Source organism: Vigna unguiculata, chromosome 9 (assembly GCF_004118075.2).
Source record: "Vigna unguiculata cultivar IT97K-499-35 chromosome 9, ASM411807v1, whole genome shotgun sequence".
Lineage (NCBI taxonomy): Eukaryota > Viridiplantae > Streptophyta > Magnoliopsida > Fabales > Fabaceae > Vigna > Vigna unguiculata.
The window spans coordinates 8,865,194-8,882,624 of NC_040287.1; the positions used below are offsets into that span (position 1 = coordinate 8,865,194).

Sequence of the window (17,431 nt, forward strand, 5' to 3'; positions counted from 1 at the left end):
TTCAACTTCTTCCATCAATCACATCACATCGGTCCATAATGTTGTTTCATGTAATTGACGGTCATGATTTTATGTGTTATTAGATTTTTTTTTTATTTCTAATAATAATTGTTGATGGGAGTAGAAGTTACACCATTTTTGTTACCTTTTCTTGCTTCTGTCGTATTTGCTATTTTCATATTTGTTATTATATCTTGCAATTCACGTTCACTTCTTATACCACGTGGAAGAAAAGTGCTCAAGAGGATTGCAATATTAGTGCTTTATAGTTTATAATATGAAAAGTCAAATAATATCTCATTGTTTAAGAGAATAGATGTAAAATAGTTTTATAATACCAAAATAAATTAATATTAAATATCACAGTCATTACATAAATATTTTATTTTAAAAAAATCAACCCAAATAAATTTATGATCAAATTATATTATACACGTAGCTAGAAAAATAATTATTATGAAAAAACAAATTTCACGAAAATTATTCCATACATAATTTTTTTTCTAACGTATTAAAAGATTTATCATTACTCAATCCTACTATATTTCGAAAAATAGTTTTATAATATAAATCAATTATAAATTATTATAAAAAGTAATTAACTTTTTATACAATTGTCTAAAAAGTTATATTAATAATGATTTTTATTAATTAATAGTGTAAAATGTCACTGCATAATAACTGTTGAATAATTTCTTTAATATTTGCACTCAAGTATTAAGTTTGCAAAACGCATATACTATTTGTCTTTATTTTTGCAATCAAGCCTTTTGAGTTGTACTAAAAAAATTTAAAAATCACACTTGAATTAGAAGATAAGGGGGGCAAAATTGAATGATTCAATTTGGTATATGATTTAAATATATTACTTAGAGTTGCAAAAAAGTATTCTAGGCATCAATAATAAGGTAGCGACTGAATTATGTGGAATTGAAGTAAGGAGACATTTCATAATCAAGACAAAGACTTAAAGGCTGTCATACCAAATCACTTATTGCTAAATGCTAATATATCAACTCACTGACGCCATGGATATGGTGCTCTGCTTTGCCCTCTAATCAAACTTTTGGTGGGGCTTTTGAACAGAGAAGACTCAAAAATATAAATCTTCTGCAGAAACCAATAACAAAGTCTCAGATTTCTGAACAACTCCACCTTGGTAGGAGTTAGTTTATCTTTTGTTGGCCTATCTGTTCCTTAAAAACACCAACCTTTTAAACTCTCCAACCAACCCTTCCAAAAATCAAGAGCAGAATCAAAAGAAAAAACTTGGAAGAAAAGAAACAAACACCATCCCTTTTGGTGAGAATTGAGTCACCTTCTCTCTCTTTCTCTCCTAGGAGCAAGGAAAAGATCAATCATTCCAATGGAGGTTTCATGCAAAATTCTGAGAAGATCAATTCACAGTTTTCTTCAAAACTACCATTTTTTCTCATCAACTGTGGCTTTTCTAGCACTTCCTTTCTCAGCATCAATACTCCTGTCACAGGCTTTTGTTCCAGCTTCTTCATCCCTTTTGCCTCAAATACACACTCACCTAAAGTCTCTCTTTGATGCTGCTGGTTTTCCTTCCTCATCAAAGTTGTTTGCCATTCTCAACCTTAAGGTTTCTCAAACAATCACTTCTTCAATCTTCACCCTTCCTTTCACTCTCACATTTCTCCTCATTGCAAAAGCATCAGTTATTCAAGCTCTGAATCAACACAAACCGAGTTTTCCACCTTCCTTCACTTCCACTCTATACCATTACAAGCCTCTCCTCCTCACCTATATCTACAATTCTTTCTTTATTCTCTCGGCAAATGCATCTTGCTTTTTCCTCCTGTTTCTGGCCTTCACCTTTGCTGAAGGATTTGGATACTCTTCACCAAGCAGCACAGGTTTGATGTCAGTTGCAGCTGCAGTTCTCTTTTCTGTGATCCTTGCCAATGCATTAGTGATCTGCAACATGGCACTCACTGTATCTGGCATGGAGAAACATAAGGGGTTCATGGCAATTCTGAAGGCCTGTGTTATGCTAAGGGGAAAGACATCAATGGCTTTGTTCCTGGCACTTCCTGCCAATGTAGGCCTTGCAGCCATTGAGGCCTTGTTCCAGTTCAGGATTGTAAGAACCTATCACAGTTATGGAATGTCATCATGGCCTTTTATGGTTCTAGAGGGCATTTTCATTGCTTACTTGTACTCACTTTTCATCATCATTGACACAATTGTGAGCTGCATGTTTTATAAATGCTGCAAGATGGGGTTGAGGGGTGATCATGAAGACAACATTTTTTTGAAGATTGATTTCCCGGCAGAGGAAGACAATTGTGGTTATGTGGTGTCCAAGAATTTTGAAGAACTACCTTGAGTAACATAAGGTAGCATATCGTTGTAATAAATTTGGCCAAGGCTTTTCTTCTTTTATGCTTCACAAAAGAGAAGGAACTACAAGTTATTTAAACCATCTTTCATGCTTTTTAGAAATTCATCATTCATGTTACTCGAACCAAGTCGAGCAACTTCTGAAGGCATAAAGGTTTTCAACAGAGAAACCTCAGCTCAGCTATGTGCAAAAGCTAGAAGCTGAAGATTGATTCACCATTTTATTTTTATGTCTTTCTTTATGCTGTTAAAATCTGTCTTCCTTTTATTCCATAACCTTGTATATGTATTGGTAATATATTACTTGTGAATAATACAAAGGCTGCTGTTTGTTTCCTTGCGTTTTGTAACGTGTTTGATTTGATAGATGAATATGAATACTCACATCTTAAAGGGTCACACATTTTCTTATTGCTGGTTTTTCCAGCATAATTACATTCAGAATCCCATGAAAGACAAATTATGGTGTAACTGTTTAGGATTTGCATGAGTTGTGGATCCCATGAAGAATATGTTCATTTTACATTAGCTCAAGCCTCTAAATTATTTCTCAAAATGTATGCATGACAGCATATCAGTGTAAACCAATGAATGATAGGGTGCTGGTATTAGTATATTGTTTTCCCAAGTACATGTGATCATTGAATGGAAGCAAGCCCCGACAAATCATGATATATGGACACCAAAACACGGAACCTACATTTAATTATAGAAAAAAAAAACTGAATTGCTTCTATAAAGTTCAACTGGAATTTAGTGTTTTTAAACCAAATTTTATAGATATTTACAATTTTTTGTCACCAGTTGGTCATGGCAACAATGTTGAGAAACAGAGGAAATGCTAGTGCTGGGGTAATTTTCTATACCATTGGAAAGCGAGAATTAAAAAGTTATAACTCATTCAATGAGTAATCTTTCTGAACAATAGAATGAGAAATTTGTTGCATTCCATTATAAAATATTCAAACAATGGCATGCCATTTTTATTCAATTCAATCCCATTCCATTGTATTTCGCTGAATTTGATTCCATGTCATTCTCCACCCCTAACTCACACAAAGTAAACTAGGATAACAAAGTTAATACTCACCTTTTCCACCTTTCCTATTTATGTGCACAAGTTGAAGTTAACTAGGATATCAGGGAAGTTAAAGCGTCGAAGTCACTACTAAGATTATAATCTGTGCAACATTTGAATTTGATAAGCATACTTTTAGTGACTCTAGCAGCACCTATTGTTCAATAACTTAATTTTTTTTTTTTTTTCTGGATGGATGACAACTATTAGTTGTTAAAATGTTAATTTTAGTTTGCAAGAAGGGGATGTAAAGCAACTAACTATCCAACAATCAAGTTCTTTTAGCAAATTTTATTCTGCTATATCTCAAGTAAAAGATTCTGAATGTCCACACCAAATAAAATCTCAATATGTATGACAAAATGGCGTTACAAATGTAAAATATCTCTCAGCAGATGCAAATTTGATTTCGGTGAGGTACCTTCCCAGGCAAGACCATTAAAGAGCTATCGTATCAGTGAATTTGAAGAGTGTTTTTCTACTGTCAAATGGGATAACTGAATGCAACAAAAGATTTTTTTTTTCACTAATATGTATTGCATTACAAAAGATAACGGAAACTAGGATTCCTATCTCAGGCTTGTCATACAATTACAGTACAGAGACCTTATTTCTAATTATTTTCTTTTCTTAACCTGACAGTTTACAACATGCTCTTGGGGTGTCCCACTAAAATCTCTATTAAAAGGAAAAAAGGGAAGCTACTTTCTATTTTACATGAGAAGAATTGAATCCCAGAGAAGAGGGTTCAAACTTTGTACAAGGTTTTCTCATGGTACCACATAGGCTTTGGTGATGGACAAATGTCAAATGAATGATAAAAACCAAAGCCAGTTCTACTCTAGTTGAAGCATGGCCTACATCAAAATTTCACATTACATGGCATTCACTGGATGCCCATGATTCTCAAGTGATCATGAGAAGCATTCATGCTGGGTCTAGATTGGCCTTTCCCGAGTATTCTTCTGTGAATGATCAACAAAAATTTGATTCAACAGGTCATCAATGAATCCACTCCCAGGACTTTTCTTTATGTTCATAGATGGACAGAATGTGCCATTTCACTTCATTAGATCACCTTGAAAGGCTAATTGTCACACCAAGATCTCACAGGTAGATCTCTGCTCTTTGGCTTGAGAATGAAGTTGGTGCAAATGAGCAGAAAACCCAGTTTTCAACTATCTTTGCCCTCTTTCTCCTCAAGTGAATACCCTTAGTCTTCTACGCTTCAACCACCTCAACTTTCTTCTTCTTCATCTTTTCCACTCTTCCTTATGAAGTTAATGCCTTTAGCCTTCTCCATTTCAGCCTCTTTATCAGCTTTCTTTTTCTCTAACACTGTTTGTTTGCAATTCTCTTCATGTGCCTTCAGAAACAACCTTGTGAAATTCAAGAGAGTTGTAGTAACTGCAAAAAAAAAAAAAAAAAAAAAACAATAACAAGTTAGCCTCAGCATTTTAAAATAAATGACAGAACATGTCACTTCTTTTTGCCAAACAAACATGCAAGAATGATGAAACTACAGTGTGTCCTCCTTTCCTTGTCTACTCTCCTTTCTCATCCTCTGCTTTTCTGTCCCACCATCAACAAGAATAAAGTATTAACGCTAAACCAACCTTGCTCGAAAGGACAACGGGCAGGATCCTCACCAAAATATAGGGCAAGTGCATCTGCATTTCTTCCCTGTCCAAAAATAAATTGCACAATCTGTATGTTGCCTTATACATATATATAATCAACCCAAATGATGGCTAAGCATATTACCACCACAGAATACAGGTTTGTTACAGATGCCACCTCGGACCCTGCAACAGCAATGAATTCCTTCGATGTCTGAATTAAAAAAAAAGTGAGTCAAATGAATTGAAAATACACATTAGATATTACGATTGAGAAAGAAGAGAGACATTTTAGAATTTATGTGAGCATAAATTTTGTAATTTCTGAAAGAGTAAACGAGTACAGGAAGTATATAAAGAAATCTAAATAACTGATCTGAAAGACACATAACAGAATGCAAGAGAAAACTTAACTTCCCGTTGTTAGCACACAGATGTATTATTCATGGTCAGACACAAGTCTACATCTGAAAATCTTGCTAAAGACACCCATGATTTTTGATAATAATAATAAATAATATTATGTTTTGGTTGTCTAACAAAGTTACTTGGTGTGTTGTAGATAACTCAAATTCATATAACTGTATGTTTAATCGTAGGTCTTAGACAAAATCTGAAAAAGAGTTAGTCTCATATAAAGATCAAAAGGAAATATCCCAAGACGATAGATCGATGTGATAAACCTAGTTTAAAGAAACATCAGACGCAAGGAAGATAGAAGCAAGTTATACTGAAGATCTGGACTCAACATTTGAAGATCAAACAAAGTCTCTGAAAAGTGTTGGAAGCAAATATTACAAGCCTAGATGTAGCTACAGAGAAAAAAGATTGTCCTTTACCATGTGCACAGAGGGCAAAAGTGGGAGTTTCTAGTGTAAAGTCAAACACACAAGGACAAGCCAAAGCACGCAAGCACACAAGGACACCTTTACGCACTTATTTTGGAAAGACTTTGTGTACTCGATGCTTAATCTGAGAAGGAGATTAGCAGATGGCCAAGAGGTGTTTTGTTTACTAGGGTAAAACGAAAGTGGTAGCGAACAATACCTGGAATCGGTTGGCTCATGACAAGATTCAAAAAGTTGAGATCCAAGTAGTGCAAATTTGATCCTTACCACTCTCTTTCTTGTGATAAAATATCTACTTCTCTAGGTTTATTTGCCAATTATGGAGTTGTTCTTGGAACCACAACTATCAGCCTTTAATCCAGTTGATAACATAAGAGTTATATTTTTAGATTAAACCTTACTTCTATGTCTCTAAAATTAAAATTGTGTTGGCCACTTTATATCAAATGTATAAAGCAAATATTGAGACCAAAACTGCACAAATAAATCCAATGAACAAACAATATTTATGAAAACAATTGCTGGAGCCTTAATCCACACATCTACAGTAGAATTCCTAGGGATTGACTGTAAAATTGAATAAACTGATGATTGAAATAATAGTAAAATTACACTGTCAACTACCTTCATAATGCAGGAAACCAGTATTATGATTCAAGTTTAAATGCATAACTTTCTCTGCATTGAATTGTGATCTTCAAATGATATAATGAAGAATCAAGAATACTAAGCACCTTACGAAAAACTTCAGTCACTGGGCCATCCTTTTCAGATGCAGCAAGCTCCTGTTTAACCTTTTCTAATCCCCTGATGATTGCTTGCATTTCTTCTGCTAATGACTTCAATTGTATCTGCAAGATCATGAATTTATGATCACCATTCATTGCAATCACGTTAACTAATAGTAACAGTTAGCCAGTACAAACATCATTTTATTTTCCTGAATAGCCCTAAGGTTTTCATTTTCAGCAACCAACCTACTTAAACTTTCAACACCTAGTTCTATTGATCAAGGGCATAGAACTAAAAATTAGTACCCATTCAATAGGGACTTTTGTTGATCTTGATTGATTCAACAAGTGTGGCCCTGTGCGAACTTTCTTGATTTTATGAATATGGGAAATTGCAATTTCATCTATGGTTTCTAAATTTGCACACTTTTGCTTGAGCGACTATTTTCTTCACGAAGTTTAAAAGGATTAATTTCCAAATTGAAATTACAGTGGATATTTATCAAAGGGCAAAGTTGAAGGATGCTAATTTAGGACTTTTACATTTTTAGGTCAGTATTTTCCCACCCCAATTTTTCAGTCCAATTGCGTTTCCCCCATAATTTCCAGTCTAAAGTAAAACACTTTGAATTCAACGTGGCATTTGCAAAGTCCAATGTGACTGTTTGGAAAATAAAAAAGGATGAACTGCTAAAAGTGGAGATTTTTGTCTCCTAGTCGTACAGTTGCTTTGACCATGATCGAAACTTTAAACAAGTTACGAAATGGATCGACTCATTTCCCACGTATTACTCACATGGCATGCACGTGCATTTTAAATTATGGAAGGGTGCATTGCGAAATGTAATTGAAAAGGAAGGATTTTTTTTTTTTTTTTTTTACAAATAAGGGGTAAAAAGTGAAATTGAACCAATAAATTAGGGTAACAAGGTAGGGAAAAACTTTGTTCTTCTGTATATAAATAACCAAAAGCTAATTGTTACCTTAGTGGCTGCTTCCAAGCTAACAAGGTCAAGGTGAAAATCAAGGAGTCCAGGAAACCTTTCAGCTAGGACCTGGAATTTAAATAGAAGAAACCAGAAAGTTAAACCACCAAATAACATCTTCATCTACATCAAGTGAGACTATTACCTTGCAAAGAAAATGCATTAGTGTCATTTTACTATTTGAAGCACGAGTGTCGGTTAGTTTTAAGAGACTATCTAACTTGAATCCAACAGCAGATCCTGTACAAAGTGGAAACATTTCACACTCAAGTTGTATATGAGAACAGATATAAAAAAAAATTAAAAAAATTATTTACTGACTTATTATGGGCCAATTATTATCTAATTTTAAAAATACATAGAAGTACGCCATATATATTTCCCCTAACCAGAAGAGAATGATAATAAAAACATTTCTGTTACTAAAAAAAGACATACCCCTTGCTGTTCCTTGATTCAATGTATTACCCAAATAAAGAATTTTCTTCATGATCTCCTTTAGTTTGAATGAATTTCGGACCTCTTCACAAGCAGAGTTGACTGTTTGTAAACTCTTCTTAAACTCTGTAATCTGCAGAGTGAAAATAAGATACTCAAGAAACCAAATCCACAACATAATCAAAAAAAGATTGCAGACAACAGCAAACCTGAGTCCCAAACTGAATTTTGAAAGAGAATACTCTAAGTTTTGACTCCACTCTTGGCACTTTCATCAGCTCTAAAAAATACTGAAATATAACATAACCAATGTATATGAGAATATTACACATACACAGTTGAATTAACAAAGACCAAAAGAATTTGTTTATAATCCATGTCTCAACACCAGAGGAATGTGCCCACAATGTGGTGCCACAGACTAAAAAAAGAACAGTAAAATACTGCGTTTGCTATTTTATGAACAGTGTTCTTCAATTATTTAGTTTCATATATTCGCATTCCATCAATTCTTTCCTTAAAATAAACCTGCTTCTCTTGTTATGGTAGTGTGGCTACTCAATATCTTCACTTTTCACCTTACTTCTAAATTTTAATATAATCAACGACTTCCAAACAAATAACAAATAGCACCAGATAGTTTCATCTTTATCACTTCTAAATTTCCTCTAATCAAATCAGAGTTTGAGTAGTTTATCCTGTCATTACTACACTATAGGAAAGCTCTACTTTTAAGACAGCCCAATTGTGCTTCTTTTAGGAATCTCACATTTAGTAAGATGAGCTGCATGATGTGGTACTTAAGCCTTGAGGCTCTCCCACCTAATGGAGTAGTCTCTTAGGTTGGACTCTTCTCTTGTCTTGAGTCCTAACAATTGGTGTTTTCATTGAGAATTGATACATGTATAGGATATGACTACACCTATTGAGAATTGTCATTACTACACTATGAATCCAAATTAAAATCAAATGTGTTAAAGGTTGTAAAATATATATATATATATATATATATATATATATATATTATTGTCATCATAAAAATATTATTGTTAGATACTTCATTGATAAGTATTGGTAAACTATCTTAAAACATCGAATAAGGATATGTGTCGTACACAGATACATGATGTAAATTGAAGTATAGGTGCATCATAGTGGTTACCTATAGGCTGAATTAAGATGCAAATGGAATATTGATAAATGAAGTCATCTTAAGGGGAAAATAGCTACGTCAGCTGATAGATGAATGAAGTCATCTCAAAGAGAAAAGGGTATCACTAGGTCATTATCAATAGAGTGAAGTCGTCATGAACCTTGACCTTAAAAGGGATGGCAATGTTAGTATTCCAATATCAAGTAGGATGAGCTACTTGATCTGGTACTTAAGCCTTGAGGCTTTCCCACCTAATGGACTAGCCTTTTGGGTTTGGTTCTCCTTTTGTACTTAAGCCATAACTAACAACCACGTCTAAAACATCTGTCTCCTTTAAGTCGGTGATCAAGCATTGTTGGGTAAGATAGACCTTTCAACAGTTTTATTTGAATGGGATGCAGGGATATTGAATGGATTTTCAAGAGTTCTTCAAGGACCTTAAGATTTACCCCCATTTAGAATACATGATCACACCATTGTATTGAAAGAAGAGACTGAAATTCCAAACATTAGACCCTAAAGGTATCCCACTGCCAAATCAAAATATGGAGTAGTTAGTGATAATGTTGAGATTTGGTGTTATTAAGTTTGATTTCCTACTCAAGCCCAATTATTTTGGTTAAGAAAAAAGATGGAGGTTGGTGGTTTGGTTGAATAAAATAACTATACTGGATAAATGCCGTACATTGGTAATTGATAAGTTGTTGGATGACTTGGAGGTGCTGCTATATTTTTAGATGTGAAATTTGTGTACCACCAAAACAGGATGAAGGAAAATGACACTCCTAGAACTACTTTTAGGACTCATGAGGGACATTATGAGTTTATGGTAAGGACATTTGGTCTCACAGATGCACCTTCCACTTTCCAATCATTAATGAATGAGGTGTTAAGACCATATTTAAGGAAAATAGACTTAGTTCTTTGATGATATACTAGTTTATATTAAGATCACAGGAACATAAATTCCATTTATAAAATATTCTCCAAGCTCTGAAGAATCATCAATTGTTTGTCAATAAAAAGAAGTACACTTCCAGGCAAGAGCAAATAAAATATCTTGGGCATGCCATATCCTGCCAAGGAGTAGCAACAGACCCAAGACAGTTAAAAATATGATGAATTGGCCGGTGTTTAAGGACATTAAAGCTTTGAGAGGATTTTTAGGCCGCACGGGATATTATGGAGCCTATGTAAAAGATTATGGGAAAATTGCACAACCTCTCAGTTGCTGCAGAAGGACAATATTTCTTGGCAGCAACAAGATCAAGTTGCCTTTGATTCACTTAGGAAAAGAATGGAAGAGTTACCCATCTTACCAGTTCCAGAAATTTTAAGCATTTGTTGATGAAACAAAAACGCTACTAGTAAAGATTTAGGTGCAGTCCTGCTGAGAATCCAAGTATAAGTCTAAATTTCATATTGAGTAAAAATGAGAAAGTTAAGCACTATATAAGAAAGAAGACCTATAAACTTATTCTCTCAAGGTTTTGGGTTGAAAGTGGTGTTAAATCCTTATGTGGGTTGAACTTAGGTCACATTTATGTAAGAGAAAATTTATGGCCATTGTCATGGAAGTACAAAAGTGGAGATCTTATTTGATGAGAAGGCATTTCATCATTAATGCAGTCCAAATAAGCCTCAGATATTTTACTGATCAAAGGGGGACTTATTTGATCTCAGCTTGTTCTAAAGCTTTATAATAAAGCTCAATTTAGTTCTACATATCACCAAACTGAGGTTGTAAACAGGTGTGCCCCAGGACATATTTGTGATGTGTGACTGGGTCTAAGAGGAAACAAGGGCCTAAGTTATTGAGTTGTGCTGAATCCTTGATCAACAACAGTTACAATAGTTCTACTAGGAGTAGTCCTTTTAAAGCTTTATAATAAGTTAATAAAATTCCTGTGACGGAGACACTATCTTAGATGATTTGAAAGAAAATTTATCCATACCTCAAAACAAAACGAAGACCTACGCTGATTAGAAGAGAAGATACGTGAGCTATATGGCCAGTGAATGGATTTATCTCAAATTACAGCCTACAAGTTGAATCATTAGCTAAAAAGAAGAATGGAAAATTGAATCCAAGGTTGTACGATCCTTATCAGGTGGTGAAGATATTGGGGCCAGTGGCATACCAGTTAAAACTAACCCAGAATAGCAAATCCATTAAGTCTTTCATGTATCCCCTCTTGAAGAAAGCTTTAGTTCCTTCAGTTGCTCCAAAACCACTTACAAGTTCAACCAACATCAGTGGTGGCAGCCAGAAACAGTGCCTCTGGAACAGCAGAAGTATTGATTCATTGGCAAGATCTTCCAAACTTTGAAGCCACATGGGGATCAGCAGATGTAATTAAAGAGCAGTTTCCACATTTTCACCTTGAGAACAAGGTGAAACTGTTGGGGGGCAGCTTTGTTCGTTGTAGGCCTCCCATTAAGTGAACCTATACTAGGAGGAAGCTCAATAATACAATTGTGCTGGAGCCTGTAGCTAATAATCTGTAATTAATAAATAGAGAGATAGAAGGAGAGTGGGGACAATTGGATCAGTGGGGACATTGGTTGAGAGAGTCTGGGATCTCGAAATCCTATTGACATGGTACTCTTCGTTCTTTCTTTGTACTTTCTGACTCTTGTTCTTTCATCTCTATTTGGGAACGTTTCCCTGGAGAACATCATCAGTACTATTGGATATTTTTACTGCAACCTTTGCTTAAGATAAAACCAGTCTATATGCTTTATGCAAACTTGAAGACACCAACACATTTATCGGTTATGTATGGATATGCCAAAATAGAAATCCCACATGATTTTCTGAACTCACATTATACTTTTATCAAGTACTACATAATATCATGGCTTAAATAAAGCATTCACAAACCTTTTCACACTTCCCCAAATTCTCCTTATCACCGGTGTATCCCTATATAGGTATAACCAAGATGAATGAAAATTAGAAAAGCAAGAAAATTATAATGAAAGGAAGCAACTCATTGCAAGAGAAATTTCTAGAAATGAAAACCATAATTGTTAATAAAGAGGCAAGAATCACGTATAAATTTGTTAAGCTTCACCTTTAAAAGCTCTATCTCCTCTTTGGTTGGACAAAATTTAATGAGATTTTCCACCTGATCAACATCTAACACTGAATCATCCATAGCCAGTACTGCAGCCTGGATATGAATTTCGTCATGCAAGACAGTAAGTTGAATAAGTTACAGTCAAGAGATTTAGTTTGATACTATTGCAGATATATGATAAGGCAAGAAACTGTTTCCAAGAACATCTATTATCAAAAGCTGTAGTCTTAATCAATAACTACACGCACATAAAAAAATATTTTAAGAAACATCTTAATTCAAATGCATCTTTTTTAATCATCAATAAAGCATTTATCAATTTCATGCACGAAGCTGCGACATGTCTTGCTATACTTGCATTCATAAAATTACATTTTATGTTTCATGGAAAAAGAATACCATTGTTCACTATGATATGCTTTAATGTGAAATCTCAGCTTGCATGATATAGTTTTAAAATTGCTCGCAATGAATTAAGAAATTTTGAACAATCAACTTACCATCATATCAGGAAGAGGCATCTTAACCTTTGTGAGCATAATTTCAGTATTATTGGCCCTCCTTAGGTCAATCTACAATCAATCAGAAAAAAACTTATTGGTATGATAGTAGGAAAATACTAAATGAAAATTATATCAACGATTTTGAATAAATGCTTTAATTTAACAGCCAAAGAAATGCACACTGCACTTGTGCAGTATTTGAATTGGAATTTCAAGAAAATGGAAGAGACAGTAATGACAACATCACAGTCATGATCCCAAGATAGTCATTCATTCTTGATACTTTATGCACTAAGATATGTTTGATATTTTTCCTGACATAACAAAACTATAGTAAAAGTATGTATTTGTTCCCTTCACAGTTAAGGAGCAATTACCTAATGACTCAAAAGTCAGACCAGAATGAAAACGATTTCTTTGTGAACAAATTACTGAGCATAAAAACAATGGAACTAAATTTCAATTGTAATATAATGACTCCATGAACATCAGCAATCCTTGTTGTGAAGTACAAAGGCAAGACTACCTTAGCCAACGTTTATCTCAAAAATCAAATTTCAAGAACATTCATATCGAAGAATACCAAGTGGATTTTGTCAGCTTTGGATCCAACAGATTTGCGCCGCCCACCAGATTTACCATCTGAATCAGCAGGTTTCGGAACATTTGCAGAAAAAAGCTTCTCTATCTCTGAAACGTCAAACTCTTGTGTTCTAAGATAGAATGTAAAACCAATCATTAAAACATGAAGGGTTGAAAGCAGGCATATACTTATAGAGAATTGAAATGAATCAATAAAATCTTTCAATAATAGGCAAGTTAAATTACATTTGAAGCTCTCCACGTCTTTGTAGTTCATCCCATAAACTTCCTTGCAATGCTCTTGTTACCTTACTCCAATGCAGAGGCTTTAAGGAGGATTTCCGAGTTCCCATGGCACCAGACCCTGTAGGACGTCCAAGTCCACGACCTTTCCCTCTTGTATCAGTTCCAATTGCTGAAGGAAAAGTAGCACCACCAAGAGGTACATGAGGAGAATGAGCAAGAGGAGCTCGTGTTCCAGTAGGAGGTTGTCCTCGACCACCTGGAGGTGGTGGAGGAGCTGTGCCTCCAGGCATTGTTGGTGGTGGTGGTCCACGATTTGGTGGAGGTGGAGGAGGTGGAGCTCTGGACAGTGAAGAAGATGATGGTGGAGGTGGTGCTCCACTTGATGGAGGAAGAGGTGGTGGGGGAGGTGAACCTCTGGATAAAGAAGGAGGAGGAGGTGGCGGTGGTGGAGCAGTACTTAAAGGAGGAGGAGGAAGTGGTGTAGATTTGCTTAAAGGAGGTGGAGGATAATGTGGTGGTCGGGGTGCAGGAGGTGGAGCTTTAAACGTTGTTGGAGATATTGAGGGAGAAGGGAGGGAGGGTTCATTTGTAGACTGCAAAGGAGGGGGAGGAGGAGGAGGGGGAGGAGGTGGTGGTGGTGGTAGTGAAACTTTTGGTGGAATTACACCATTTGCAATGGGAGGAGAATGAGGAGAAGTAGGTAAAGCTCCATTGTTTTGTCCAACAGATTTCCAATGGGTATTTTGCCCAAAACCTGGAGGTGGAGGAGGAGGTGGAGGTGGATGAAGTTGTAACATTTGACCATAGCTCTGTTGTGGTGCTTGATTAGCTAACTGAAGAGATGTCTCTTTGACTGACAGTAATGATAATAGTGGAGAGTTTGAGCCTATTTCAGGTACAATGTTTGAAGATTTTGAGTTATCACCATGACAGCTTTTCGGGTCATTTATCGTGTCCGTAAAAGCAATTGCTTCAGAGACATGAGAACTAGAAGTAGATTTTCCTTTGGCAATAATTTCCTCCTTTTCAGAGGTAACATATGACAATCTAAGTGGTGAACTATTGTTCCTTGATAGTGGATATGAGACATGCATGGAATCTTGAGAAGCACCCTTACTAGAAGGAACCGACCTAGTTGTTACATTGGGTTTTGCATAATGTGCCTGAAAACCATGTGGTTCTTGCATGGGCTTTGAGTTTGAAGGAAGATGTTTCTTTTGAGAAGAAATAAGTAATTTATCAGATTTTGGTCTGGAAATATCAAGCACCTGCAGCCCTGCTTCTGAATCTAACTCTTCTTCCGTTTTGTTGTTCTCTTCGCCATATTTGTTTTGCTTAACTGCCAACTTATCAAGAGCATTCACAGTGACTTCCTTTGTCATGAAAGTTACTCCATAATCCACTCCAATATCTTTGACAGCATGAGTATCTAAAACCACCCTCTTGTCAAGCTTGTACCTCGTATCATCAACCTGTTGGTGAATCCCATCATCTAACATGGAATCCAGAAAAGTATGAGGATCTGAATACTCTTTCCAGATCTCTGTATGACTTCCATCATCCACTCCACTGTCATGAACCATTGGAAAATCATAATCTCCCTTACCTTCCAGTACATCAATTACATTGCTGAAGATCTCTTCTGCTTCATAGAACTCCTCAGCCTCAGGTGAAGCACATTCTGTGTCACTAGCATCTTCACTCGCATCGACTGTGTTTAGATTAGGCATAACAGCATCAGCGTCCAAAAAAAGCACCTGATATACAGATACAACTATGTGTTCAACTCCTATTGCTTCAGAAAACAACTGACATAAGGAAAACAACAACTTACCTCAAATTTGAAGTCCTTGGGGAAGTGATCCTTTGCATCCCACTGAATATCAATTTCATCGCGGCTCAGCGTCAGTATATTTGACCGTACAAACGCAGTATGAAACATGACTCTGAACATCACCTCCTCACCAACAAAATCATCACTTAAATGTATGCACTCAAGAACCACATCCCCTTGAACATGACAACGGATGTCAATTTTCACGAGCATACATTCTGCCTGTGGTTGAAACTTCTTAATAAGACATTCTCTCTAATCAATTCACAATTAATCATGAATACCACTGATTAACAACTTTAAATTTAAGTCACCTGCATGTAGTGACGAACATGATTTTGGCCCATTGAAGTTGAGGAAAGAAGCTTAGAACTTCGGTTGGAAGGTTTTGAAGGGTCTGGACCATAGACACGCACAACCGGTCTGCATCCTTTTCCACCGTCAAGCAATGGAAGGACCCTCAGAATAATGCAATCCAAATATAAGGGTGTTTCTGAAGGAGGCCACTGAGAACCCAAATGCCTCCTTGAAATGTACTGAAGATATCTCAAATGAGAGGGTTGTGGATTCAAAGGGGATAGGAGATGGAGAAGTTCTCTAGGTGCTTGCTTGTACACCATTTCAAGAGTTTTGTGTTCCCCATTGTACTGTTTCCTGTACAACAGAAGACCAGCTAGCATAAACGCAAGCACAGGCCAACCACCCCTTTCACAGTGCATCAAAAGCACGTTTTGTTGGCCCTCCAAAGACAACCAGCTCTCACTTGACCGAAGGAAGTGGTGAATCATCTCCAGAGGCAAAAGGGGACAACCCTCATATTGCCGAGGGTACTCCATAACTGTCATCTCATACTGAGACATTATGTCTGAAATTCGACTGCGCCTATCCCCTTCTCTGAAATTGAACACCATGAAAGAAGCATCCGGATAGTGATCCTGTAGCTGACCCAAAACCCCCCCAATATAAACCTTGTACTCCTCTTCCTCCAACACATTCTTGGAGAAGCAACAATCAAAAACTGCATAAACAGTCAAGTATTACACATAAATTCATTCTGACACTAAACAGAAACAACTGTTACAGCAAGCCACAACTACAACTATAATCTCAGTAACAACAAGAAAGGTTCTAAAATAAGGTCTCCAAACACGATTGCAACTGAAGTGGTGACAACATTTGTCTGTAATTTTTCACACTATCAAGAATTCTGATAAAACTATGACTGCAACTACATTACAAAACCTTCAGTACGAGTACAAAAGTCTCACTCAAAACATATCTTGCACACAAAATCAACCTTCCTTTCTGGGGTTTCCAGCCAACAATCCTCAACTGACGAATCACTACAGAGACTACTATTTTATTCCAGTCACTCCAAATCGAACCCTCTCGTTCCACATTTTTGTTACACCTTGAATAACCCCTTTCCCAACCCGGAAAAACATGGACCAACTGGAATAGCCCAAACCCAATGGCACAGAAAACCCAGAAACAGAAACAAAGAAAGTCCACATTTTCACTCCATTACATAAACCCACTTGAAAAAAATTTCAGTAACCGAGGTCAAAATTCAGCCACCAGTCACAAGAGCTATGCTTCAATTCCCAAGAACAAAAATTTCAGAAAAGAATGTACAAAACTAAAGTAGACATAGTTAAAGAAAAGGTGTAAGTAAGTAGGTAAAGTAAGAAAAAAGGAAGTGAATGTGAGCGAGGAAGAGAGAGAGACCATAGAGTCTGTCGGAGATCTCGAGGAGGTGATCGGGTGGTTTCCGGTAAAAGAACCTTCGGAAGAGAGCCATGGGAATGGAATGTACTTCTGAGTATGAAAAAAGTGTTACTTTCGACTTGGTTGGGTTGGAACTGGGCCATGCATGCGGCTTTGCTTTTGGTTTCGGTAAGTTATAGTTAAATTAAAGGAAGGATTTTTTTTATAGTAAGTAAACTCATCTATCATCATCATC

The 17,431-nt window shown here is 36.0% G+C and overlaps 2 protein-coding genes across 7 annotated transcripts; one reads left to right on the plus strand and one right to left on the minus strand.

Moving 5' to 3' along the window:
- The first annotated feature begins 1,001 nt into the window (after window positions 1–1,001).
- Window positions 1,002–2,703, plus strand: LOC114162219. Its single transcript, XM_028046035.1, has one exon. The coding sequence runs from the start codon at window positions 1,367–1,369 to the stop codon at window positions 2,351–2,353; it is 987 nt and encodes a 328-aa protein (XP_027901836.1). The 5' UTR covers window positions 1,002–1,366; the 3' UTR covers window positions 2,354–2,703.
- A 1,239-nt stretch (window positions 2,704–3,942) lies between these two features.
- On the minus strand, window positions 3,943–17,431 carry LOC114163753 (formin-like protein 20). 6 transcript variants are annotated; one of them, XM_028048054.1, is made up of 17 exons: window positions 17,197–17,430; window positions 15,783–16,486; window positions 15,469–15,690; window positions 13,635–15,391; window positions 13,390–13,519; window positions 12,804–12,875; window positions 12,298–12,396; window positions 12,105–12,146; window positions 8,277–8,357; window positions 8,068–8,200; window positions 7,775–7,869; window positions 7,627–7,698; window positions 6,647–6,763; window positions 5,210–5,278; window positions 5,095–5,128; window positions 4,985–5,017; window positions 3,943–4,852 (listed from the first exon to the last, which is right to left on the minus strand). In XM_028048054.1, the coding sequence occupies exons 1-17, from the start codon at window positions 17,267–17,269 to the stop codon at window positions 4,683–4,685; spliced, it is 3,903 nt and encodes a 1,300-aa protein (XP_027903855.1). In that variant the 5' UTR covers window positions 17,270–17,430; the 3' UTR covers window positions 3,943–4,682. The 6 variants fall into 6 exon arrangements, 5 of the variants coding, with proteins under 5 accessions (XP_027903855.1, XP_027903856.1, XP_027903854.1 ...); XM_028048056.1 differs by having other exon boundaries at window positions 4,704–4,852; window positions 4,969–5,017; window positions 17,197–17,431; XM_028048057.1 differs by having other exon boundaries at window positions 4,778–4,852; window positions 4,948–5,017; window positions 17,197–17,431.